This window comes from Carcharhinus amblyrhynchos, chromosome 21, assembly GCF_965287045.1.
Source record: "Carcharhinus amblyrhynchos chromosome 21, sCarAmb.v2.hapA, whole genome shotgun sequence".
Lineage (NCBI taxonomy): Eukaryota > Metazoa > Chordata > Chondrichthyes > Carcharhiniformes > Carcharhinidae > Carcharhinus > Carcharhinus amblyrhynchos.
This window is the reverse complement of record NC_137344.1, coordinates 45337514-45360919: the sequence shown is the minus strand read 5'-3', so window position 1 is coordinate 45360919 and position 23406 is coordinate 45337514. Positions and strand designations below refer to the sequence as shown.

General features: G+C 38.7%; 1 protein-coding gene across 5 annotated transcripts in view; it reads right to left on the bottom strand.

The window, feature by feature from the left end:
• Window positions 1-23406, bottom strand: part of mpripb (myosin phosphatase Rho interacting protein b) — a 417298-nt gene that overhangs the window by 130895 nt on the left and 262997 nt on the right. For all 5 annotated transcript variants that reach the window (XM_080209086.1, XM_080209085.1, XM_080209087.1 and 2 more), the window contains exon 8: window positions 7676-7802. In XM_080209086.1, the coding sequence (XP_080065212.1) occupies window positions 7676-7802 (127 nt within the window). The remainder of the gene's footprint in view (window positions 1-7675; window positions 7803-23406) is intronic.

The window sequence follows — 23406 nt, the reverse complement described above, 5'->3', positions numbered from 1 at the left end:
TTACATTAGTACTATCCCAGTCTATATTCCGAGAGTAATTCCACCATTATAAGTACTCTGGATTTCTTGCAACTCTAATTTCCTTACAAACTTATTCTTTTACATTATTCATACTCGATGGTGGCTTGTATACTACAGCAAGCAATGTAACTGAACCTTTTTTTGCTTCTTACCTCCAACCAAATTGATTCTGCCCTTGACTCCTCTGAGACGACTTCTTTCTCCAATACTGCAATGCTTTTCTTAAATCAATACAACCACCCAGCTGCCTCTTCTTCCTTTCCTATCGTATCTGAACACCTTGTATCCAGGAACATTTAACACCCAAGCTTGCCCTTCTTTGAGTCGGGTTCCTGTTATAGCCACAACACTATTTACACATGGCAATCTGCACCTTCAACTCTATAACATTGTTTACCACATGCCAAGTCTTCCCATACATGTAAAATAATCTGGAGTTAAGACTTGGTTACTTTCTCCTTTACTCTGACCCCACGAATTAACTTGCTATTCCTTATTATAGTGCTATCTATTTCTCCCAGTGCACCTTGGTATTCCACTCGATTTCCATACTCTACCAAGATTTAATTTAAGTCCTCCCCAATAACAGTAGAAAAACGCCCCACAAGGAACTCAGTCCCAGATCTACTTTGGTGCAACCTGCTCAGCCTATTCAGCGCCCAGCTCCCTCAGAGTCAGTCCCAATGTTGCAAGAATGTTAGAATCTAAAGCCCTCCCACTCCTAAATGATCTTTCCAGCCACACAATTATCTGCTTTATCCTCCTATTTTTGTACTCATCCGTGCATGGCACTAATTTGGAGATTAGTGCTTTGGATGTCCTGTTTGCTTGGAGGGCCGAAGGACCTGTTTCCTGTGCTGTACTGTTCTTTGTTCTAATTTTGTACTTAATTCCCTAAATTCTGACTGCAGGACCACATCCTTCTTTCTGCCTATGTGATTTGTACCTATCTAGACCACATTTGCTGGCTATTCACCCAGCATAATCAAGGGCCCCACACATCACTGACATACTCTCTTCTATCTTCTCCTTTCAGGAAAAAGATACAGAAGTCTAAAAACACATACAAACTGACTCAAGAACAGCTTCTTCCCTGCTGCCATCAGACTCGTGAATGGTCCTATCACACATTAAGCTGATCTTCCTATTAACCCTATCAGTACCTGCAACACTATATTCTGCACCCTCACCTTTTCTTCTCCCATGTGCTTTATGAATTATATGTTTTGTCTGTATAGCGCACAAGAAACAACACTTTTTATTGTATCACAATACATGTGACAATGATAAATCAATTCAAGATTGGTAACTAAATTTTGGGTCAGAGGTGCAGAGCATACTTTTAAGTATTATTTAAATAAAGTCAATAAAATGCAACTGGGTCAAGAAACCCCACCTAAATATTTACAATGGTTCAAACTTTGGAACAAAAGTGGATTACAAGTTAGTATTTAAGTCAGAGAGAAAAATTGCAATGTTAATTAAACACAGATGCATTAAATCCAAGGGCTAGAAACAATATTCTGTTATTTGATGTTTTGACATCAAACGCAGCTACAGACCATATTAACAGTTAGTCTAACTTTGGCCAAGACTATTTACAGCAAAACACAGCTACAGACTATATTAACAGTTAATCAACTTTGGCCAAGACTATTTACAGCGAAACATTCTAGTAAGAAACATCTTCCTCAACTCCGATCCAACGAGTTTCTCTTGTATTCCCACACTTTTGTCTCAGCGGAAGAGCACAACAGCGAAATAAAAGCAAAATTCTCTGGACACTGGAAATCTGAATACAAAGTGCTAAAAGGTTCTGTGGGATTATATTTGACTTGAAGCATTAACTGTTTCTCTCTCTCCACAGATTCTGCTTGTCCTGTTAAGTATTTCCAGCACTTTGTTTTTATTAGATATAAATTTAGCTAACAAAGCTGCAACAAAGGCCTACGAATGATTCTGCACAAAATGAGGCCAAGTGACCCACTGTGCCTTTGCCAGCATTATCCACCTACTCTACTCTCTACCCATGGCCCTCTTATTTTTATTACAGAAAAAATACCGTGGTGCTGTTGAAGTTTTTCATCTTGCAGTTATCCGGACAGATTCACACCCCCCCCCCCCCCCCCCTCCCCCGCACACAAGTGTTACTACTGAACCTGCTTCCAACATTGTTTAAAGCAGTGCACTCTAGGTCACAGTAACAGTGTATGGAAAAATGTTAAATCATGTCACCTTTGGTTCTTTTAGTCAATCATCAATCACCATCTCTTTGATGATGAGATGTTTTCGCTACTGGGAGAGTCTTGACCTGGGGACTGAGCTACAAGATAAAGCTCATTTAAAACTGAGGTGCATAGAAATTTCTTCTCATTGAAGGTGGTGGATCTCTGGAATTCTATGCCCCAAAGGGTGGATTGAGGCTGGATTATTGAAGTATTTGAAGCAGTGGAGGATGAATATCTGATAAATCAAGAAAATCGAGGGCTATGGGAAATAGCCCAGAAAAGGGACTGAGGCCAGCATGGATTAATCATGATCATATTGAATGACAGGGCAGGATTGAAGGGCTTCACCTGCTCCGATATCTTGTGTTCTTTTCACTGGGGGTTGATTCAGTGCGCATTCAACATGCGCACACACTTGCCTCATCACTAGTTAAGAGATACAAAGAAGTGGTACCAGGAATGGGCGGGTTGTCTTATGATGAAAGGTTGGGAGGTTAGGTTTGCATCCACCAGCAATCAGAAGAGTAAGAGGCAATTTGATCACAACCTTTAAGATCCTGAGGGTTATGGACAGGGTTGACGTGGAGATGATGTCTCCTCTTGGTGGAGAATCTAGAATTAAGGCTCACTATTCAAAAATAAAGGGCTATTCATTTAAGATGGAGAAATCATTTCTCTTAGAGGATCGAGACAGTGGAAGCAAAGTCTTTGAATATTTTTAAGCAAATTCTTGATTAACAAAGGGGTGAAAGGCCATCAGGGGAGGCAGGAATGTGGTATTGGTTACATTCAGATTAGCCATAATCTTATGAATCGTCAAGCAAGCGTGAGGGGCCAAGTGGCCTACTCCTGCTCCTAATTCGTATGAACATATCAATTCATTGCCCAACCACCGTTAATCAAAATAATTCTTCAAATTAAAAGAATTTCTGTGGAGTATGCACAGCATAAAGTTAACAGTTTGTACAAGACTGCTCAATACTAGATTCATGATGAAATCAAACATTTCCTCTTAATTTGGTTTTATTGATTGAAGGAATGATGGTTATAGATTGGCAGTTTCAATTTTTCCTCACATCCTTTTCTCCTGTATGCATCAGTTCCTGTTGGGAGTTACGTTATAGGTCTTATCTACCCTTAACACTTTAAGCAAATAGCTTTTCTTCTTTACGTAAGTTGAGATGGTAACTACTGACAGTCATTCAACCACACTGGGCGGGCAGCCAAGCTGTCCTCATCTAAAATCTACATCTATGATTTGAGACCAATCATAGCATAGTTTTTTGAAACCAGTTGAAATCAGCCAACTTACTTCGCTTGGGACTTTTTGTTGTCTTCACCTCCTGTGCCAGAGAAAGGCTTATAATTTCTACTTTCACATTTGCTCTTTTGCCAGGTTTTGTTGCAGGCTTAATATGAGTTATGAAAATGAATCACTAACTATCATATTACACCCAACACACCAAAATATCCTTGTGAATGCAAAACAAAAAAAAAACTTGCCGCTTGGAGATCTGTTCAAGAGTGAAGCAACTAGCAACTAAGCAACAAATTAAAGGATGACAGGACAAGGCTGGATACTTAATCAAGCCTGTCATCAGTAATCATGATGCAACTAAATATCATGACCTGACTCGGTAGCAATCCTATAATTACCTGAGGCACAAAAAAGACCAAAAATGTCTACGCCAACTGGGGAGGGAATCTTAAATTCCTCTCAACCACAAAGGCAATCAAAACAGGAGAATAATACTGTGAGGTATTTTACCCAACATCCTACCAACCTTTTGCACAGTGATATCAGCCATGGCATGAAACTCTTCCAGCTCTTTTCTGAGCCTACGTACTGAATCTGCACTCACTAAACAAGCTGCAATTTTTTTTCCAAATGTTGACAACCCTTTGCGTAATACAAAACTGACATCTGACTTGGTTCTTTAAATACCTTTTGTTTATGAATTGGAAGCAGTTCAGAGAAAGACTTACTTGACTGATACCTGGGATGAGAGGAGGCTAATTTATGGGAAAATGTTGGGCATGTATCCTTTGGAGTTTGGAAGATTGAGAAATGATTATACTGAAACATAAGATCCTGAGGGGACTTGGCAGGGTGGATGCTGAAAAGATCTTTCCTCCTGTAGGAAAGATTAGAATTAGGTGGGCACTTAAAAAATAAGAGCTGTTTAAGAAAGAGATAAGAAGAATGCATCTCTCCTAGGACATGAATCTTTAGAACTCTTTTCCCCAGAGAATGGTGGAGGCAGGGTCAACTAATATTTTTCAGACAGAGGGAGATGGATTCTTGACTAATAATTTTCACAGTAACTTCACTGCAATAAAAAATAACAAGGAATCAAAGTTATTGGGCATAAGTGGAATGAGGACTTGAGGCAACAATCAGGTCAACCACGAGCTTATCGAATGGTGGAGCTGACATGGAGAATCAAGACAGCAATTCCTGCTCCTAATTTGCATGTTTGAATACAAGTATTTTACTGCAATTATCCTCTGACAAGACTGCAAGAAGACTTTAAAGGGCTTTAGAAAAAGCACACTATAAATACAATGAAGGAAAACAAAAAAACTGCACTTTAATTAAAAAGAGCAGCATATTAAACTTGAGCTGAATAGTCATTAAAAGCCAACGCTTCCTTTAATCACCCTCTGCTTTTAAATCACTTTAAATTCTGTCTTTACAATAAGAATGCACACTCTCTACACAATAGGTTCATCAGCCTCTCATTGTAAATCCTTGTCCAGCCAGTCAGGCTCAGTAATGGAAGTGTCATTAATACAGAATGATTATAGTATGGGAAACTATTTGGCTCACTGAGTTAATGCTGGTTTTGCAAGAGAAACATAGCTAACCCCAGTCCCATCATTTCCTCATTACCCTGCAAGTTTTATCTCTCTGGGTAATTATCCAATTTCCTTTTGAAAGCCATGATTCAGTCTGCCTCCACCTTCTGTAATGTGGCCACACATTATATTAAAAGAAGTCCCTTCTTCACATTGCTTAAAAGCACAGTATTATCATGAGGTAAATGGCAAAAGAACCAAAGGCAATGTGTGTCATGTCCCTCGTGCAGGATTTTTGTTAGGATGAGTTCTGTGTATTGGTGCCTCTCTGTCTGTAACCGGCAGCCTATATGTCGATTCTACAGAAGACTCATGGATGTTAACTGCTATAGATTTAATATCTATAAATCTGGATTAATGCAGTTGTGTTATTTTAGTGTTTCCCCCTGGGTTGTTCCCCCCAGAGTACGGCTGGGTATGTTGATTGACAGGAAAATCATTTGCCTGGGTTGGTAATGTTGATTGACAGGAAAATCATTTGCCTGGGTTGGTAAAAGTTATGCTAATCCTTTTTGTTAAATAAAGTTTGCTTTAATAAAAGCTTCCCAGTGGGTCAATCGAATCATACCTAGAGCAAAACACCATATGCTTGCCCCAGTTTCAAAGTCAAAAAAAAAATTGGGGTCAAGGCTAACTCATATGGTGAAGTTTCTGATCTGGTCTCTAACAACCTAAATTGGTGTCCCCTGGTTCTTGATACCTCCACCAACAGGAAAAAGTTTCACTTTATTGTTCAGATTCTTGATTATTAACATCTCTATCAAATCTTCTGTTGTTTCTTCTTTAGAAATTGGGCCCCATTTTCCTTAATCTATCTATGGATCTGAAGACTCTCATCCCAGAAACCATTCATGTAAGTGTTCTCTCTTTAATGCCTTCATATTCTTCCTAAAGTGTGAGACCCAGGTTTGGACACAATATTTGAGGCTGAACCGGTATTTGATGAAGGTTTGAGACAATTTCCTTGCTAATGTATTTTATGCCTCTATTTTATAAAGTCAATAGTATCATTGGCCTTTTTAACCACTTCTCAAACCATCCTGCCACCTTCAACAACTTTAGCACATTTACCTTGGGTGTATCACCTCCTTTATCCACTTTAGAACATTAGCCATACTTGCTCTCCTTTTACTTCCTACTAATCTGTGATCACACTTTTCGGCATCAAGTTTCACCAATTTTACCAGCTTGTTTATGCTCTCAAAGTCTATCATTATCCTTGTCACGCTTCATAATGCTCCCAAGACTTGTAACATAAGCAGATTTTGAAATAGCACCCTGCACATCTAAATTTAGGTGATTAATAAGGATCAAGAAAAATCAGCAGTTCTAGTACTGACCCCTGGGGAACTCCATTATATACTGTCTTCAGTCCAAAATGAAGCACTCACTGTTACTTTTTGTTTATTACTATTGTCTGATATTACTTGTAAATAAAGGACTGCTATGGAAATTGGGTCAATCTGTATCTGAGCAAAAGTTTAGAGTTGCAACACATGTAAAGACTGCCTTCAGAAACAAACAGTCCTAATGAAGTTACAACTACAGGTTTCCACAAACCTTTTTATGAAAGATGGTTACAAGTCTTTATTTAAATAGAGGCTTAGATTGAATAATGCCTATGACAATATCATTATATTATCTATTATTCTGCTAACTACTTGCGGTCATAACAAGCTTTGAATTGATAGTTCGCGTAGTTATCACACAAAAACTTGACACATGTACCAAATTACTTCCTTCACTATTATAACTGAATAGTTAATCCATTTAGCAAAAAAGTTAAACATTTTCACTGTAACATTGTTGTCTTCAAGTCACTTTTTAAACAATACTTTATCACCGAGACATGTTTCTTTTCCAGTAAAACCAGCAGAAAATGCAGTCACTAGATTGGAACTGATAGCTTTTGAAAATCCATCAATGCAAAATCGTTAAAATAATGGGAAGTACAATATGAAATGCAAATGCTTTGCAATATTAATGCACTATTATACAGATCAGAGCAAACAGGCCCAGGTCTCACCCACACTTGAAAATGTAACTGCTTTGTCTTTTTTCCCCTTATTCTACACTTAGTTTAGCCCAGTTCAACCGAACAATGAAGTGACACCACACCCAACTTCATTATAAATCTAGGATAAATCAATTAGACGTAACAGAATACAATATGCTGAATGCGAGTGAAAAGCTAATTTATTCCTAGTGCTACAGTTGCATATTCTTATCAATTGCAATTCAGATTTAAATATTTCACTGTTTGACTTGTTTTAGATATTCTTCACTACTGTTTAGATCCTTCAAAAACGAGTCCTGAATTCATTGCTCCACAGAAGAGAGAGATTTGTACTACAGTCTGCACTTTTGGGAAGTAATTTTAACTTTTGCCAAGTATGAAATTTGACATAGACTGGCCATCAGATTTTCCTTTGCATTAAGTCAATAAGAAAATCAGGAAAGGGACATCAGATCCATAATCACATATCTATCATCATTGGGAAAAATTATCACCCCACCTCCCCCTCACTATTTCCTGGAATAATACTTACATTTAGCTTTGCACTCACCTCTCTCCGTTGAGCTTGTCTAGTTTCACTTCTCCCAGGTCGTGAATCGCTGTGAGTGGTCTCATCAGTTTCCATTCGATCAGCATCTAGCTCCAGAGCTTCAAGTTTCTCTATTACAGTGGAGCGTCTGCAAGATCAGATTTAAAAAGTATTAACCTCCACTCTGAAAACATTACACCATAAGTGCATCCTACAGCATGTACCTGAAACTACACGCAATAAATTTGGCAACTCCAAAGCAGCAGTTAGTTTTTAAAACCAGGACTTGATTGGTGGTTGAACCATAAAATCAACCACATGATGTGCCAAAGCCATACATCCCAGTAAGTTTCCAGTTTCAATCTTTGACCTGTACCAAGCTGTATTTAGTCATGCAGCAGTGTCTCAGCATTTTGAGACTGGAGAAAAATGACCCAATGTCTAAACAGCATTTTTTACTCCTTATATTAGCATGTAAGCAAATACAAACCTAATTTATACAAGCAAGGCCCTGAAAACTGAGAGAAAAATGACCAGTTAGTCTGTTATAAAAAGGTTTTGGGTGAGGAGTATTGAACAGGACACAGAGAACACACTATTATTCAAAAACTGTCATGGTATTGTACATCTACCTGAACAGGCAAACGTAGCCTCTGTTGACAGCCCGATTTGAAAGATGCCATCTACAAATGTAAAGCAATTCCTTAGAGTACAATGAAACATTAGCTTAGAGCATGTGAAATATAGCAGCATGCCATGAACTCATGACTGATTTAGTCTTGAGTATGACCAATCCAGCAGAGCTGAACATATTTTAGTTATTAAATGGGTGGTAGAAATAGAGGAGAAAAAAAACGCTCAAAAACGATGGGGCATAACCTTAAAATTAGAGCTAGGCCTTTTAGCAGTGATGGGAAGTACATCTTCATACGTACGTACTATGGAAAATTGGAGTTCTTTATGCAAATAGGTTGTTTCGTGCGTTTATTTTTCATGGGATATGGATATGGCAGGCAAGTCCATCCCTAATTGCTCTCGAGAAGGTAGTGGTGAACCACCGCAGTTAATTTTCTGTAGTGACATTACCGCTGTACCACAGTTTCCCCCTCGAGTCCAGTTCCATCGAAAAAGTGAAACTGATAATTTGTCAACAAGGGTACAAGAATCATCACACTAGACCTGGTAGGTGGAGGTAAGATATAATTCAGCCCACGATTTGATTATATGTCAGAAAAGGCTCAAGCGGCTAAATGGTTGACTCCTGTTTCTATGCTTGATAGGACTTTATCAAAATGTGCACTGCTTTGTGCAGAACTTACTATCAGAAATGCAGCACAATTTGGAACATAAAATATGTTTTGTGTAAAATGCAAAAAAGTTGATGCACACGAAAAAATTATGACTTCAATATTTTTGAATTGCAATGCACACTTGCTACCATATCTTGTCCAAGGCACTTCTGTAAAACTCAAAAGAAACCCACATTTGGTTGAAATCTAAGTGCCATAAGTATAAAGTAATTTGTACTCCGACTCCTGTCAGGTTTCTACTTTAGGTAGGAGCAAATCGTGACTGTAGTAAGATGAACCTGAAACCCATTACACCAATGCATTATGGCACAAAAAGGGACAAGTCCTTTGAGTTCCCAAATCCAAGTGAGCTATCCAAAAGGAATAATTTTTGTGACTGGGGGGACAGAAGGAAAATTAAATGTTGTGTATTTTTGTTTTGAGTGTACATTGTGTATTCCGAAATAAACAGAAAAAACACTATGCTGCATGATTCTGCAGCACAGTTTAATTAAAAAGACAGAACTTTAAGTCGAAGTAAAAGGTAAAGTGAATCCAATAAATACATCTATGTTACATTTAAATGTGCCTTAAAGAACGAAAGCAGACTCTGAAAATTTTATAGTCATAGCATTTTATCCAAAAACATAAACCTTGTGTCGACAAATCTTCCTTCAAGGTTTTGTCTAACATAAGATTACAGTTTTATAAAATGCCTTCTTTGGGCTCGAGTGACCTCCCTTTAGAAAAGCTATAATAAATGTCACTGCTTTCCAAAAAAATTTTAGTCAAGTAATCTTAGGAGTAGGATTGGAATCATGAGACACACCATCATACACATCGATAAGCAATTACACAAATAGGAGGCCTACATGCCAGCTCTCTGCATAAATTACTAAGTTTGATTCTTATCCTCGAGGAAAGATTGGAAGCTGAAATATTTATGCATCCAGGATCATCTCTCTTCCAGGTGAACAGCTGAATCCTGCAGTGTAAACAAAAGAAGCTGGCACCTGGACACAGGTCTCCTGTGAACCCATTTAAACAAGAACCAGTATAAAAATACTTCACGGCTATTACAAATCACTATGTCCTAAAAACACTTAAAGACACATTGTTTTGGTTACTGCACACAAGGCCATTTCATAAGAAAGTCTATAACTCAGATTTTAAGTGCATAATTTCTTGTCTGAAGTTTAAACTCACCTCTGTCAACTCTGGCTTTGAAACAGAACTGCTCTACATTTCATTTTATTCTAAATCACTTACCAATGAATTAATTTGGGAAAGGGAAGAAAGCAATAAATACAAGTTTCAGTTTTGTTTTATAACTGTATAGGATTGCCATTGAAACCATTATTTTCACATAACATGTTTAACATAGAAAAATCAAAGGCATTTCATGGAAATGTCATCAGGCAAGAATCAAAAGATTTGAATGAGATCAGGATGATTAAAAGTTTGGTTACAAGTAGATTTCAAGTAAGATCATAGAAAGTGAAGTTGGTTGAGGTGCAGAAGCTCAGGGGAGAAATTCTAGAACTTAAGATATTTCAGTGCATTCAGGGTTTGGTAGGGAATTGGGCAGAAAAGTGGTTGGCCGATACGAAACAACAAGAAGGAACAAAATGTTTTTTTTCCAAAAGGGAGGCAATGACAAGTGGGATACCGCAGGGATCAGTGTTGTGACCCCAGCTATTCGCTATATATATTAACGATTCAGATAAGGGAACTAAGTGTAATTTTTCCAAATTTGCAGATGGATGGAAAAGTGAGCTGGGAGGAGGATGCAGAGATCCTTCAGTGTGATTTGAAGAAGTTGAGTGAGTGGGTAAATGATTGACAGATGCAGTATAATTTGGATAAACACGAAGTTATCCACTTGGGTAACAAAAATGGGAAGGCCGAATACTATCTGAATGGTCATAAATTAGGAGGGGCGAATGGCAATGAGACTCGAGTGTCCTCGTTCGCCACTTACTGAAGGTAAGCATGCAGGTGCAGCAGGCAGTAAAAACAATAAATGCTATGTCTGCCTTCATAGAATGAAGATTCGAGTACAGTTACAGGGATGTTTTGATGCAATCATAATGAATGCTGGAACAGGCTAAAAGGGCCAAACAGTCTTCCACTGCTCCTATTTTCTATGTTTCTATGTTACCAAAAACAGGTCAAAAGGAACAGGAAATGCACAAAATGCCAGGATTAAAACAAATCAAAGTTTTTACAAGTATTGTAGGGCTGAAAGGAATTACAAGAAAAGGAAGTACAAGGCAATAAAGGGCTGTGAATATGAGGATTGATTTCACATTTTCAGCATTTAGGGATCGAAAAGGTATCTGCAGGTACAAAGTAATGGTGAAGCAGGACTTGGATGTAATTCAAAGACCGAATGCCTGAAAGACAGGTTAATGGAGGGATTAAGATGGCTGCTGAAGGCAGCTCTGGATATTATTTGCATAAAAAGAACTGAGTCTTTGGATGATATTGCCAAGGAACAGCAAGTAGATGAAGAGGAATTGCCCAGGTTAGTTTATTTGGAGATTCCAGAGACAATTGTGCAAGGGTGGGCTCAGCATTGCTGAGCATGCTCAGGATTGGATAGATAAGAGAGAAACTAAGTGAGAAGATACCCTGTGACGCAAAGAATAATTGGTAGGCCTTGAAAGACTGTGGGGTAAACCATTTTATCAGTTGTAGAGAGATCAAACAGGTAAAGAGAGATATTGCAGCATGGTCATGATTTGTGACATTGATTAGTGATGTTTCAGTGCTGGGACAGGGGCATAAACTGCTTGGAGAGATTCGTGGAACGGTGGGAAATTTGGGCTGGAATTAGAAATGACAGCACATTCAAGGAGAAGACAGACAGATTACAGTTAGGATGGTAACTTGCAAAGAGAGGCTTGACTAAGATCTGAGAAGGCACATGGGCATGATAATGCTTTGAAAAGCTTTGACAGTACCAAACAATACAGAAATATTTACATCAGCTAGGAAGCCAATAGTTGCTGTCAGGCCCAGACACAGCAACCGCTGCACAGAAAATCAAAAACGAGGGTGTTTTGTAATGGAACTGAAATGGATAATTAACTTTTACGTCAAGAATGGACTTACAACACAATACAATGTGGTTACACAATTCCATATTAAATTAATCTCCCACTAAATTTTCCCAACATTCTCTCCTGATCCAAGGGAAAACAGCGACCTCAGGGCAGCCCCACAACCTTTTCATTTGCCAAAAAGACCTACACTTGTCGAACGTCACATGCCCTATTTTCATGATCTTTTCCACTAAATATCAGCATTTGCACATAACTAAAACAGGATGTCACTAAAATAGCAGCAAAACTAATCTCCAGTCCTCTTAAGGAAACTAAAATTCCGCAGAAGCATGCCTCAGGCTGCTTCTGCATCCCCTACAAAAATATATTAGTTCAGAGCCGTTGGAATAGAAAACTACTGCTGGCTGTGCTGCTGCAAATTTCAACTAAAATCTAGAAAAGGTGAATGGAATTAACTGGGTGAAAATTCTAAGCAAGATGAAGTTTATGCATCTTTCTTTGCTTTCCATAGAAATCCTGATGGCTGGAAATAGGGCGACCACCAGTCAGGTTTTGAACTGTCTTGACAATGTTAACAAATGGAAACCAGACAGAAAAAGCTAAAACAGTTTTAGAAAACAACCCAGCAGGTGCACCTGTGGACTGTTTTGCCTGTGCTCAGTGAGCCTCTATTTCACATAACTTTAAGGTTGTGCCCAATCTGGTCAGATTTGGATTTCAGAAACCTTGCTTGGTTTATCCCAATCACTACCAGACACAGTGACAACTACTTTGCTGCTTGAATGCAGTAGACTTGGAGGTCATATAGAAATCATAGAACGTTAGCATGCAGATACAGTGAGCAACGAGGAAGGAAAATTGCATGCTGGTCATTATTGCAAGTCTTGCTGCAATTATATCAGACTTCACCGAGATCACACCTAGAGTAGTGTACAATTTCCATCTCCTGAGCTACAGAAGGATATACTTACCTGAAATTGTGTGCAACTAAGGTTCATAGGATTGATCTGAGATGAGAGGGCTGTGCTGCAAGAAGAAATTGAGTGGGACAGGCCTGCTTAGAAGACTCGCTAGGGTAAAGGTTAAGGGACTGTTTCCGATGGTGGAGAGTTGATCTGGAATTAAGGATCAGAGTCTCAGGATAAGGGGTTAACCATTGAGAACTGTGATGAGGAGACATCTTTTCACACAAGGGGTTATAAAACTTTAGCATACCCTACCACAGATGGATATGAGTATATTCGAGACTGAGACCAATAAGATTTTTGGGCTCTAAGGGAATCAAGGGATATGGGAATAGTGTGGGAAAGTGAAATATAGAAACTCAGTTGTGATCTCCAAAAATGGCAATGCAGACTTGGTGGACGATATGGCCTACTCCCACTCCTATTTCTTTTGTTCTTATATTATTCAAGGACATGGTTTTTAAATAGGTGAACACAACTGGAGATTAGAAAGGCTGGCTACTGCCAGTGTTTTGGTTGTTGAGAACATAAGTCTTTTATATTGGCCTTCATTTCAGTTAGATAAAATATAAAAAACATAAAAACACTTCCACATTTAGACATGTCAGACTAACAATATAAAAAAGCTTATTCTGTTTCTGTGTTGTTAATGCTTTTTAAAAAAATCTTCCTCATTCGCAGAGCTTGCAATGCAAAGAGGAAACAAATGTCCCCGTATGGAGTCTGCTTTTGTTTAAAAGCTGACTTCATTGTTTCTCCAAGATGTCAGGCTTGGCAGGAATACACTTCAGTTTCTTTGGAGATTGGTATGGTAAAAATATCTTGTAGGACTTTGATCATTTTAGTCAGTTTTCACAGACTGTTTTGCATGTGGAAAGGTTTTAGTCTCCCTCAAATGACTATCATTACTATGTTAGGACAAGCCACTTATTTTAACAAACTTCCCTCCTTCTAAAGAAAAGCAGCAATAAATTTAATCCTAGACAAAAGACTAACCATTGCTGATATTTGATCTCAACAAAGTTTAATTATACTTTGAACTATTTGGTTATTTTGACTATATGAAGCTGATTCCTCATGGTGTTGCCCACAATAAATCCAATCTACTAAAAGGCAGCTTTTAGGCACAACATTTGAAATACATCATGGGAAATGCATAAGATGTAATGGTTTTTTTTTTAAATACTAGATTTATTCACATTCAAGCCTTGTTGTTTATATTGGTCAACTGAAACTAATAATGCATTATTATCACAATGTGATCCTAGCTTTTTAAAAAAGTATTCAACATTTGTAGTGGTGTTTTCATTATGAAGAATTTGCCATCAGTTATTTTTATCATAGCTGCAGCTGTGATGCTGCAGCATTGCTGCTATCAGTGATGAAGAATGAAAACATGGCATCTCCATAATAGGCAAAACTGATTAGTAGCAAAAATCTATACATTAACAAAATCCCTCAGAGGTTAAACACAATATAAATACCAAATATCAAAATAAATAATATATATGTATAAAAATTGATACCTGCCATATTTTATGCGATGATGGGAGATTTGTTATCAGACAACGTACAAATGAAATGCATACAGAATAGGTGCGAATCTATACAAAAATGATTATTTGGCTAAAATATGCAGAAATTTAAACAGCACTTTATACAGGAAGCTGGTATATTCAGGCAAGTTTAGTTGTTGTCCAGACGCATGCTGGCTTCCAACACATGAAACATCTGCAGCCAACTGCAGCTCCAAAAAGATCTGCCCAATTTGTGAAGACCAGAAGGGGTGAAAATAAAAAAAAAAAATTTTTAGGATTGACACGAGCATTGAGACTAGCACACCCGAGGCCAATGGCACTAGCACGCCCGTAAAACACAATGTAGTATATATCAGACATTTCAAGGTATCACAAAAGGAGACAATGATGCTGTATCTCCAGCTACTCTCTTGTCTCAGATCTCACTGAAGGTTACTGTGCTAATGTTGGCTGAAGGAACAGGGAACTACAAAAATGAGTGCTAATAGATTACAGTGTCCAGCTGTAACCACTCTCCTATACATTATATGTTATCAATTCCTGCAATCAATGCGCTTTGCTGATTGCGACCTGACCAAATGAGCACTTCCTGAATCCTTGACTAAACTAGCTTAACTGCCAGATTGTTTCATTCATTAAAGTATATGCTTCACCTTTGACATAAAAAGGAAAAAAATGTTCAAGTTAATTTAGTAAAGGTGTAAATACTATAAAGCGGACTCATGCAATCACCCAAATTTGCAATTCTATATATATTTGTAGATATGGGAGGCCTGGTGACTAAGACTGTTGCCTCTCAGTACCAAGGGCCCGGGTTCGATTCCAGCTTTGGGTAATTGTCTGTGTGGAGTTTGCATGGGTCTCCTTCAGGTGTTCCAGTTTCCTTCCACAGTGCAAAGTTGTGCAGGTCTAGGATTGGCCATTCAAAATTGCCCCGTAGTGTCCAAAGGTGTGTAGATTTGGTGAATTAGCCATTGTATACGTGCAGGGTGATGGGGATAAGGCAGGGGTGGGATAGATAAAAAAGTCGGTGCAGACTTGATAGGCCAAATGGCCTCCTTCTGCACTGTAAGGATTCTATTTATATATATATGTGCATAGTATATTGAGAAGTAACGTCCAAGAATTTTATTTGTTTAAATATCTAAATATTAAAATTTAGAGGACATTATAGAGCACAGAAAATTGAGGACCTAACTATTAATACAATTCTCAATGCAGACATGGAATAATACTATTATGATATGAATACATGAAATATAGTGGCATTCATTCTGAGGTTACCATCATTTGTAGAGTCCAGTATTTGATTATCCATTTGGCACAAAAGCAAAAGGAGCAATAACATGATGGTATTAATTAATATTAAAGAAGATGGTTCAAACATATGAGACTAGAGCATTTACATCACAACTATAAATCTGGGTTTAGTCCAAGGCTAGCTGATGTCACTTAAACCATCCTGTGACCTAATTTTGATGAAAAGGAGTTAAAATTCTTGCTGCTTGTATTAGTTTTAAATTTATTTCATGTAAGTGGATTTGAATGAACTCAGTACAAATATCTCCTGTTCTCTGCTTCACGGTGACACATACTAGCACTGACATTAGATACTATTCAATAAAAATTATGGTTCAGCATAACAAACTCAAAAATTATGGTTCAACATAGCATTGCCTACAACAGAATCTTACCAAAAAAATTAATTTTAGGTTAAAAATCCACAGGGTAGAGTTTAGAAGCTGTGTTTTAAATCCTGTATTTAATAATGAATTTAATGACTTGTTATATTTAATAATAATATGCTTGCACTTTTGTTGTGCCTTATTGCATCTCAAAGTTAAACGAAAAATGAAGCGTGCTTACATAGGGTAATTACGGCAGCCGTTCTGCAATGGAAATCTCTCTAAGTTACTAACTTGTTATTTTGGTGGTATTTGTTGAGGTAGGGAAGAATATTGGCCAGGTCACCAGAAACCCTTAGCCTTTTCTTTGACAGATTACAATGTTACTTTGAACATCCACCTAAATTGACAGACAGGATTCAATTTAATCTCAAAGAATGCATGTAAGTGTGCACCTGGATTAAGCATTTAAACCCAACATTAATATTTAAAGCAACAGCTCATGACTTATGCTTAAGGGCAGCATCAATAGTCAAGTAAAAGTAAATATGAGTTTTTTGGTTTTGCTGATAAAACCAACTTGTTTACACTGCCCTTTAGTTTTGTGAATAGAATCAAAGACAGAATAACTGTGACCTCACAGATCAAATTCCCTGCTGGACCACAATTAACAGGTACAATCATCCAGCACCAATTGTAGAGGAGGTCTCATGTTATCAGCAGTGGACACACATCAAAAAAGATAAATTCCATTTATTCTGATTCCTCTAGGTTCACTAAACAAGCCAAATTGTCATTTTCCTGTGATTTAGCTAGTCTTTGTGACTATGAACAAACTATAATCTAAATAGTTGAACAATGAACTTTGAAGTGATTTTATCTACTGAGCTGTAATCTTTCATACTACCAATAAGATTCCTATTGTATGTTCAGTGAAAACATGCTAGGAGCTACAACAAGCATATCAAAAATTAGGTGCCAATTTAGCAATACTACAACACAAGACAGCATGCATGCCAAATAACAGAAGTAGCACACCTAAGTTGTAAGTGATCCCACAATCAATGGATCAGATCAAAGCTCTACAGTCCTACCATAGCCAAGCATGAATGTTGGCAGACAATTAAACAAATAACTGGAAGTAAAAAAGAAAATGTTGGAAAATCTCAGGAGGCCTGGCAGCATCTGTAAGGAGAGAAAAGAGCTGACCCATCACGTCCAGATGATCCTTTGTCAAAATTTTTAGGGTCATCCGGACTTAAAACTTTAGCTCTTCTCTCCTTACAGATACTGCCAGACCTGTTGAGATTTTTCAGCATTTTCTCTTTTCATTTCAGATTCAGCAGTAATTTGCTTTTATTTAAATAACTAGAAGTGACAATTCCACAAGTATTTCCATCTTTTCCATGCAAGTGCAAAAAAAATTGTTGAAGCATTTGTAACCATTTTCAGACAGAAGTGCAGATAAGATGATCCACCTCTATTTTCTCCTGAGGTCCCAGTCAGTCTTCAGTCAATTCTGTTTATTCCACATAGCATCAGGAAATGATGATTGAATATACTAAATGCTACAAAGACTATTGGCCCCAAAATACCCCAGCAATATGACCGCATTTAGAGTACTGCGTCCAGTTCTGGTCACCTTACTACCGGAAGGTCGTGGAGACTGTGGAGACAGTGCAGAGGAGGTTTACCAGGATGCTGCCTGGTATGGAAGGACTGGGGTATGAGGAAAGATTGAAGAAATTGGGGCTCTTTTCCCTTGAAAGACACCGACTGAGGGGGGATCTAATAGAGGTATATAAGATTATGAAGGGTATAGATAGAGTAAACAGAGGTAAGCTATTTCCTATGATAGAGACACACAGGACAAGGGGCCATGGGCTTAAGGTGAGGGGGGAAGAGGTATAACACAGATATTAGAGGGAGGTTTTTCACACAGAGGGTAGTGGGGGTATGGAATGCTCTGCCAAGTAAGGTGGTGGAGGCAAACACGTTAGAGTTGTTTAAGAGTAACTTAGACAGGCACATGACTGGGTTGGAGATGGGTGGATATAGGAGATTATTTTAAATAAGGGTCATTAGCACTGGGGCGTCCCTGGTAAGGTAAATGGATATGGTACAATAATAATGTTTTTTTTTCTCTTTTTCATTCACAGGTTTTAAGTCAGTCTGCCTTGTGTCCAACGAGGGGCATACGTGAGATGGGTCGTACTTGGGCTGCTCTTGGTTGTTCGAGTTTGGCCTAGTGCTTCATGTCGTTAGCGTGTGCTTAAACTGGACCAGATACTGGGCAAGACAACAGCTCAGTGTCTATCACTGATTGCTGTGCAAACACACGGATTTGGGCTGGTGTCTGTGGGAGTTTGCGCATTCTCCCCGTGCTTGCGTGGGTTTTCTCCGGGTGCTCCGGTTTCCTCCCACACCCCAAAGGTGTGCTATTAGGCTGATTGGCAGCAATAAATAGCCCCTAAATTAGTTTCCCTCAATGTGGATGGCCATAAAACATTAGTTAAGTGCTAAAAACAGCACTTAACACCATGAGGGAAAACAAAAAGGACTAAAATTATGCAATCTACAAAGTTGTTAATGCATGGAGGCAATTATATATAAACCAAGTCTTGAAAAATATTTAAGTATATTTTGGCTCATCAGGATGTAACTTGTGGGATATAACATGATATATGGGGTCACAAAAGTCAGTTATTTATGCAAAGTCCTTCCACAAGTGAAGAACACAAGAACGTAAAAAACAGCAACAGGAATAGACCACACACCTCCTTGAGACTGCTCTGTCATTTAATACAATCATGGCTGATCGTCTGTCTCATTTCCACTATCCATATGTTTGCCTGGATTCCCTGAAACATCAAAATTCTGTCACAAGTATATTTAAGGATGCAGCAGCCACAGCCCTCTGGAATAAACAACTAAGAAGATTCACAACCCTGACTGAAGAAACTTCTCTTCATCGCAGTCCTAAATGATTGATCACTTATCCCAAGACCGTATTGTAACTTTCCCAGCCAATGGAAATAACTGCTCATTATCTACCCTGTGAAGCTGCTTCAGAATTGTGCATTCTTTGAAATACTGGAGAGCATAAGGCCGTTTACTCAGTTTGGCACCTCATTTATTCAGCCTCTCATCCCAGAAACAAATCTAGTGAGCCCGTAATGCACTGCCTCCATTGCAAATACATCCATCTTTAGACAAGACAAATCAAAATTACGCACACTACTCCAGCTGTGGCCTCAGCAAAGCCCTTTACAATTGTAGCAAATCTTCCTTATTCTTGTACTCCAATTCCTTTGCAATAAAAGGCTACCTGCTATTTGCCTTCCTCATTGCTTGCTGTGCCTGCACAAGTACAGTTTTACATCATGTAAAATTGGTTCAACTGAGCTCTCAGCATTTTGCAACTGCATTAACTTGCATTCAATTAGCAGATAGCGAGTTCCAAAGATCATCTGAGGTTTGGTTTTGTTTGAAACAGTTGCTGAAACAGCCTGGCTATACGAATAGTTTCAATCTTGAATCATAGGATCTCAACAGCACATTCAGTAATTCAGCAATTCAGCCCATTGAGTTTGCACCGACCACAATCCCACGAAAGCCCATTCCCATAACTCTACATATTTACCCTGCTAATTCTCCTGACTAGGGTCAATTTAGCATTGCCAATGCACCTATCCTGCACATCTTTGGACTATGGGCGGGTGGGAAATGGCTGGAGTGTCTGGAGGAAACACTCGCAGAAATGGGGAGAATGTGCAAACTCCACACAGACAATGACCCGAGGTCGGAATTGAATCTGGAGTCCTGGCGCTGTGAGGCAGCAGCACTACCTACTGTGCCCACCCCTGGTTCTATTTATTGGTTATATAGAAAAGTGTTTGAAAGAGTTTTCTACCATTTACAAATGGATGGCAAGATTCTCCTTCCTCCCAGCCGTGTGCTTCTTGGTGGCGCGAGGCAGAATGCTATTCATTGGCAGTGGGATTTTCTGGTCTTGCCACTGTCAATGAGACTTCTCACTGAAGCCACCCCACACCACCACTGGGAAACCCCCAGGTGTGGTTGTTCTGCCAATGAGACCAGAGAATTCTGCTGGTGTGAACAGCTAGAGAATTCTGGCCGTAATCTTTAGATTCTAAACAGGGGCTTATTTCAGACTTAGAAATCTAAAAAAATTAACCTAGACACGGGTCTATGTGAAAAACAAAAGCAGGAATAACTTAAGTGTAAAGACACAACAATATTGTCAAATTTCTGAACAGCAGAAAAGTACAGGTACTCTGGCTGTCAAGGTGCTATTTAAACAATTTGCTTCGATAAATGTTGGAGCAAATATGACCAACAGAATAAGACTACAAGTGCCAGCATTAAAACAGCATCATCAGTTCCACTTCACTTTAAAGCCTCATTGCCAGAAAATTACGTACCAGTTTCACTGAAATGTTTATACATTGCCTTTTTGTGTCTCCAGAGACATTACATTATAATGAACGGTGGATGAGTGCCATACTGCAAGCATTCATTTGTAACAGAGTAATTCATATGTCATTGGTGCAGAATGTAGTTTGTGTTGGAACTGGTTATGGTGGTTGATCCGCAACTATAATAGAAATATTTGCAAACCTCTAGTCTTTAGAATCCAACAAACATAAATTACAGCAGCTCATTTAAAAACCTGTGTTTTTTTTCAAGCATAAATTAAACCAAGAAAGAAATTTAAAACTACTTAAAACAGATTAGGAGTTATACAACCACTGACTACATAAGTAGACTTTATCAGACTTCTTAGTTTTCTTCCAACATTTATAGGTTTGGGTACCAATGAGTCAAATCTTGCTGAAATGGGGCATCTTCAATGTGAACTGTCGGTTAGATTTTTACCTGCACTCTTCAGTTTGAATATCAATTGTGCTATAACTTTCTGGAAGTGTAAGCTAATAACGGCAGGGCAAGAACAATGGATATCAGCACCACCAATGCATCATTGTTATGATGAGATTGAAAGTTGTGGAAGAACCAGAGGAATGAAGATGAAGACGGTTAAATTAGAGTGCAAGTGAGTTGGTCAATCAGGTACAGAGGAAAAGTGGTAATGAATGATTGATCAAGAGGAAATGAAAGGGAAAAATATACCAATTAAGAATCTGATTACCTTTAAAATCTCTATGAACAGTTTACTACTTGCAGGAAAGAAACCCAACTGTTTACATTGTTCCCTCTATGAGCATGGAAGATTAGCATTGCATTAACCATCATCACATTGTTAAAAAGGGTCCTTGCACTGTTAACAATGTGCTATGATCTTTTGTGATGCATTTAATGGGCATCTAATGTGCAAATCCAACAAGTTGCTAAAATTAAAAGGTATGATGGCATTTGTACATGGCAAACAGTAGAGTGGCATAAATCCACCAGCAAGATCAAGATTAGTATAACTATTTGCTTCTTGAACTTGCTGGCTGATTTACACATTAAATGTTAGTGTGCATCGCGAGGTCATTGATTTTTCAAGGAACATTTACTTGTTAACTACAGGATGTCTGCAACTGTCAGTAAAGCAACTCCACTTGCATTATACTATAAAACTGATCAGGACAGTGTAGAACATGTGGAAAGGGAGCAGTATTTAAAAGTATTTTACAAAAAAGTATTTAAACTATTTTCTGCAGTACTAATGTTGAAAAAGACCACATGATTTCCTGTACAATTCTTTAGAGAAAAAAATTTGAAGTGCTTTTCTTGCAACCGTTTGTTTGACTATCACACTGTCCTCCTGTCTTCCTTTTATATACAAGATAATGATAATTAGTATAAGATAATGAAGGGGATGGATAGGGTAGAGGTAGAGAGATTCTTCCCGCTCAGAAAGGACAGCAGGACTAGAGGGCACAGCCTCAAGATTGTGTGTGTGTGTGTGTGTGTGTGTGTGTGTGTGTGTGTGGGGGGGGGGGGGGGGGCAGTTTAGAACAGAGATTCACCACTCAAGGGGTGGTGAATCTCTGGAATTCTCTGTCCGTTGATGTGGTGGAGGCTACCTCGCTAAATATATTTAAGATACGGGTAGATAGGTTTTTGGTAGGCAAGGGAATTAAGGGTTATGGGGAGAAAGCAGGAAAGTGGAACTGAGTCACTTCAGATCAGCCATGATCTTATTGAATGGTGGGGCAGGCTCAAAGGGCTAGATGGCCTACTCCTGCTCCTATTTCTTATGTTCTTATGTTTTGTTTTCTACCTCCACTTCTTTTCCTCTATGATTTCTCTGTATGGTTCACACAGAGCATTAAACTTGTTTCCTTTTCTTAGCCCATGTCACAGAATCCCTACGGTGCAGGAGGCCATTCAGCCCATCAAGCCTGCATCAACAACAATCCAACCCATACCCTATCCCCGTAACCTCACATATTTTATCCTCCTAATCCCCCCGACACTGAGGATCAATTTAGCATGGCCAATCAACCTAACCTGCACATTTTTGGACTGTGGGAGGAAACTGGAGCACTCGGAGGGAAACCCATGCAGACACAGGGAGAACATGCAAACGCCAAACAGACAGACAGTGATCCAAGGCTAGAAGTGAACCCAGGGTCCCTGGCGCTGAGGCAGCAGTGCTAACCGCTGTGCCACCATGTTGGGAAGATTAGATTTTATGCCCCTTAATCCAATTATGCAAAAGCTAGAGAAAAACATCCTAATGCTCTTTACTGAGAGGGCACATGAGTAAGAATGAAGTGACTCTGACTCCTGCTGTTTGATCTATTTCAACCTTTTCTCCAGTTTCTTCCATGCAGTTTATACCTGTTTTGATCTACTAAATTAACAGGTTGGTTTTTCATGTGCAGCAATTGCTTGAAGAAATAAAAGTGGCAGCAGCATCTGTGTGGCCTGTACAGTGCCACCCTTGATGACTATTCAGGTGGGAGAAATTTATTACTTCAAAGGCAAGGGTGAGCCCAATCCAGGATGTGGAACAAACGGTGGTCAGATGCCGAGGTTGTATTTCTTGTCTTCCAAGAACACAACATAAAAATTCTCATCTGTGTTTAAATTCCTCCAGTGGCCTGGCCCTCATTTTTGTAACCGTCTCAAGTCCGACAACCACCTCAAATCGCTCTTCAAATCCAGCCTCCTGCCTCTGATTTCTTCCACTCCATCAGTGACAGATAAATCTTGAGTCATCTAGACCATAACCTCTGGAATAGCGTCCCTAAACCCCATACCTCTCTCTCCTCCGTTAAGTCGCTCCATTAAA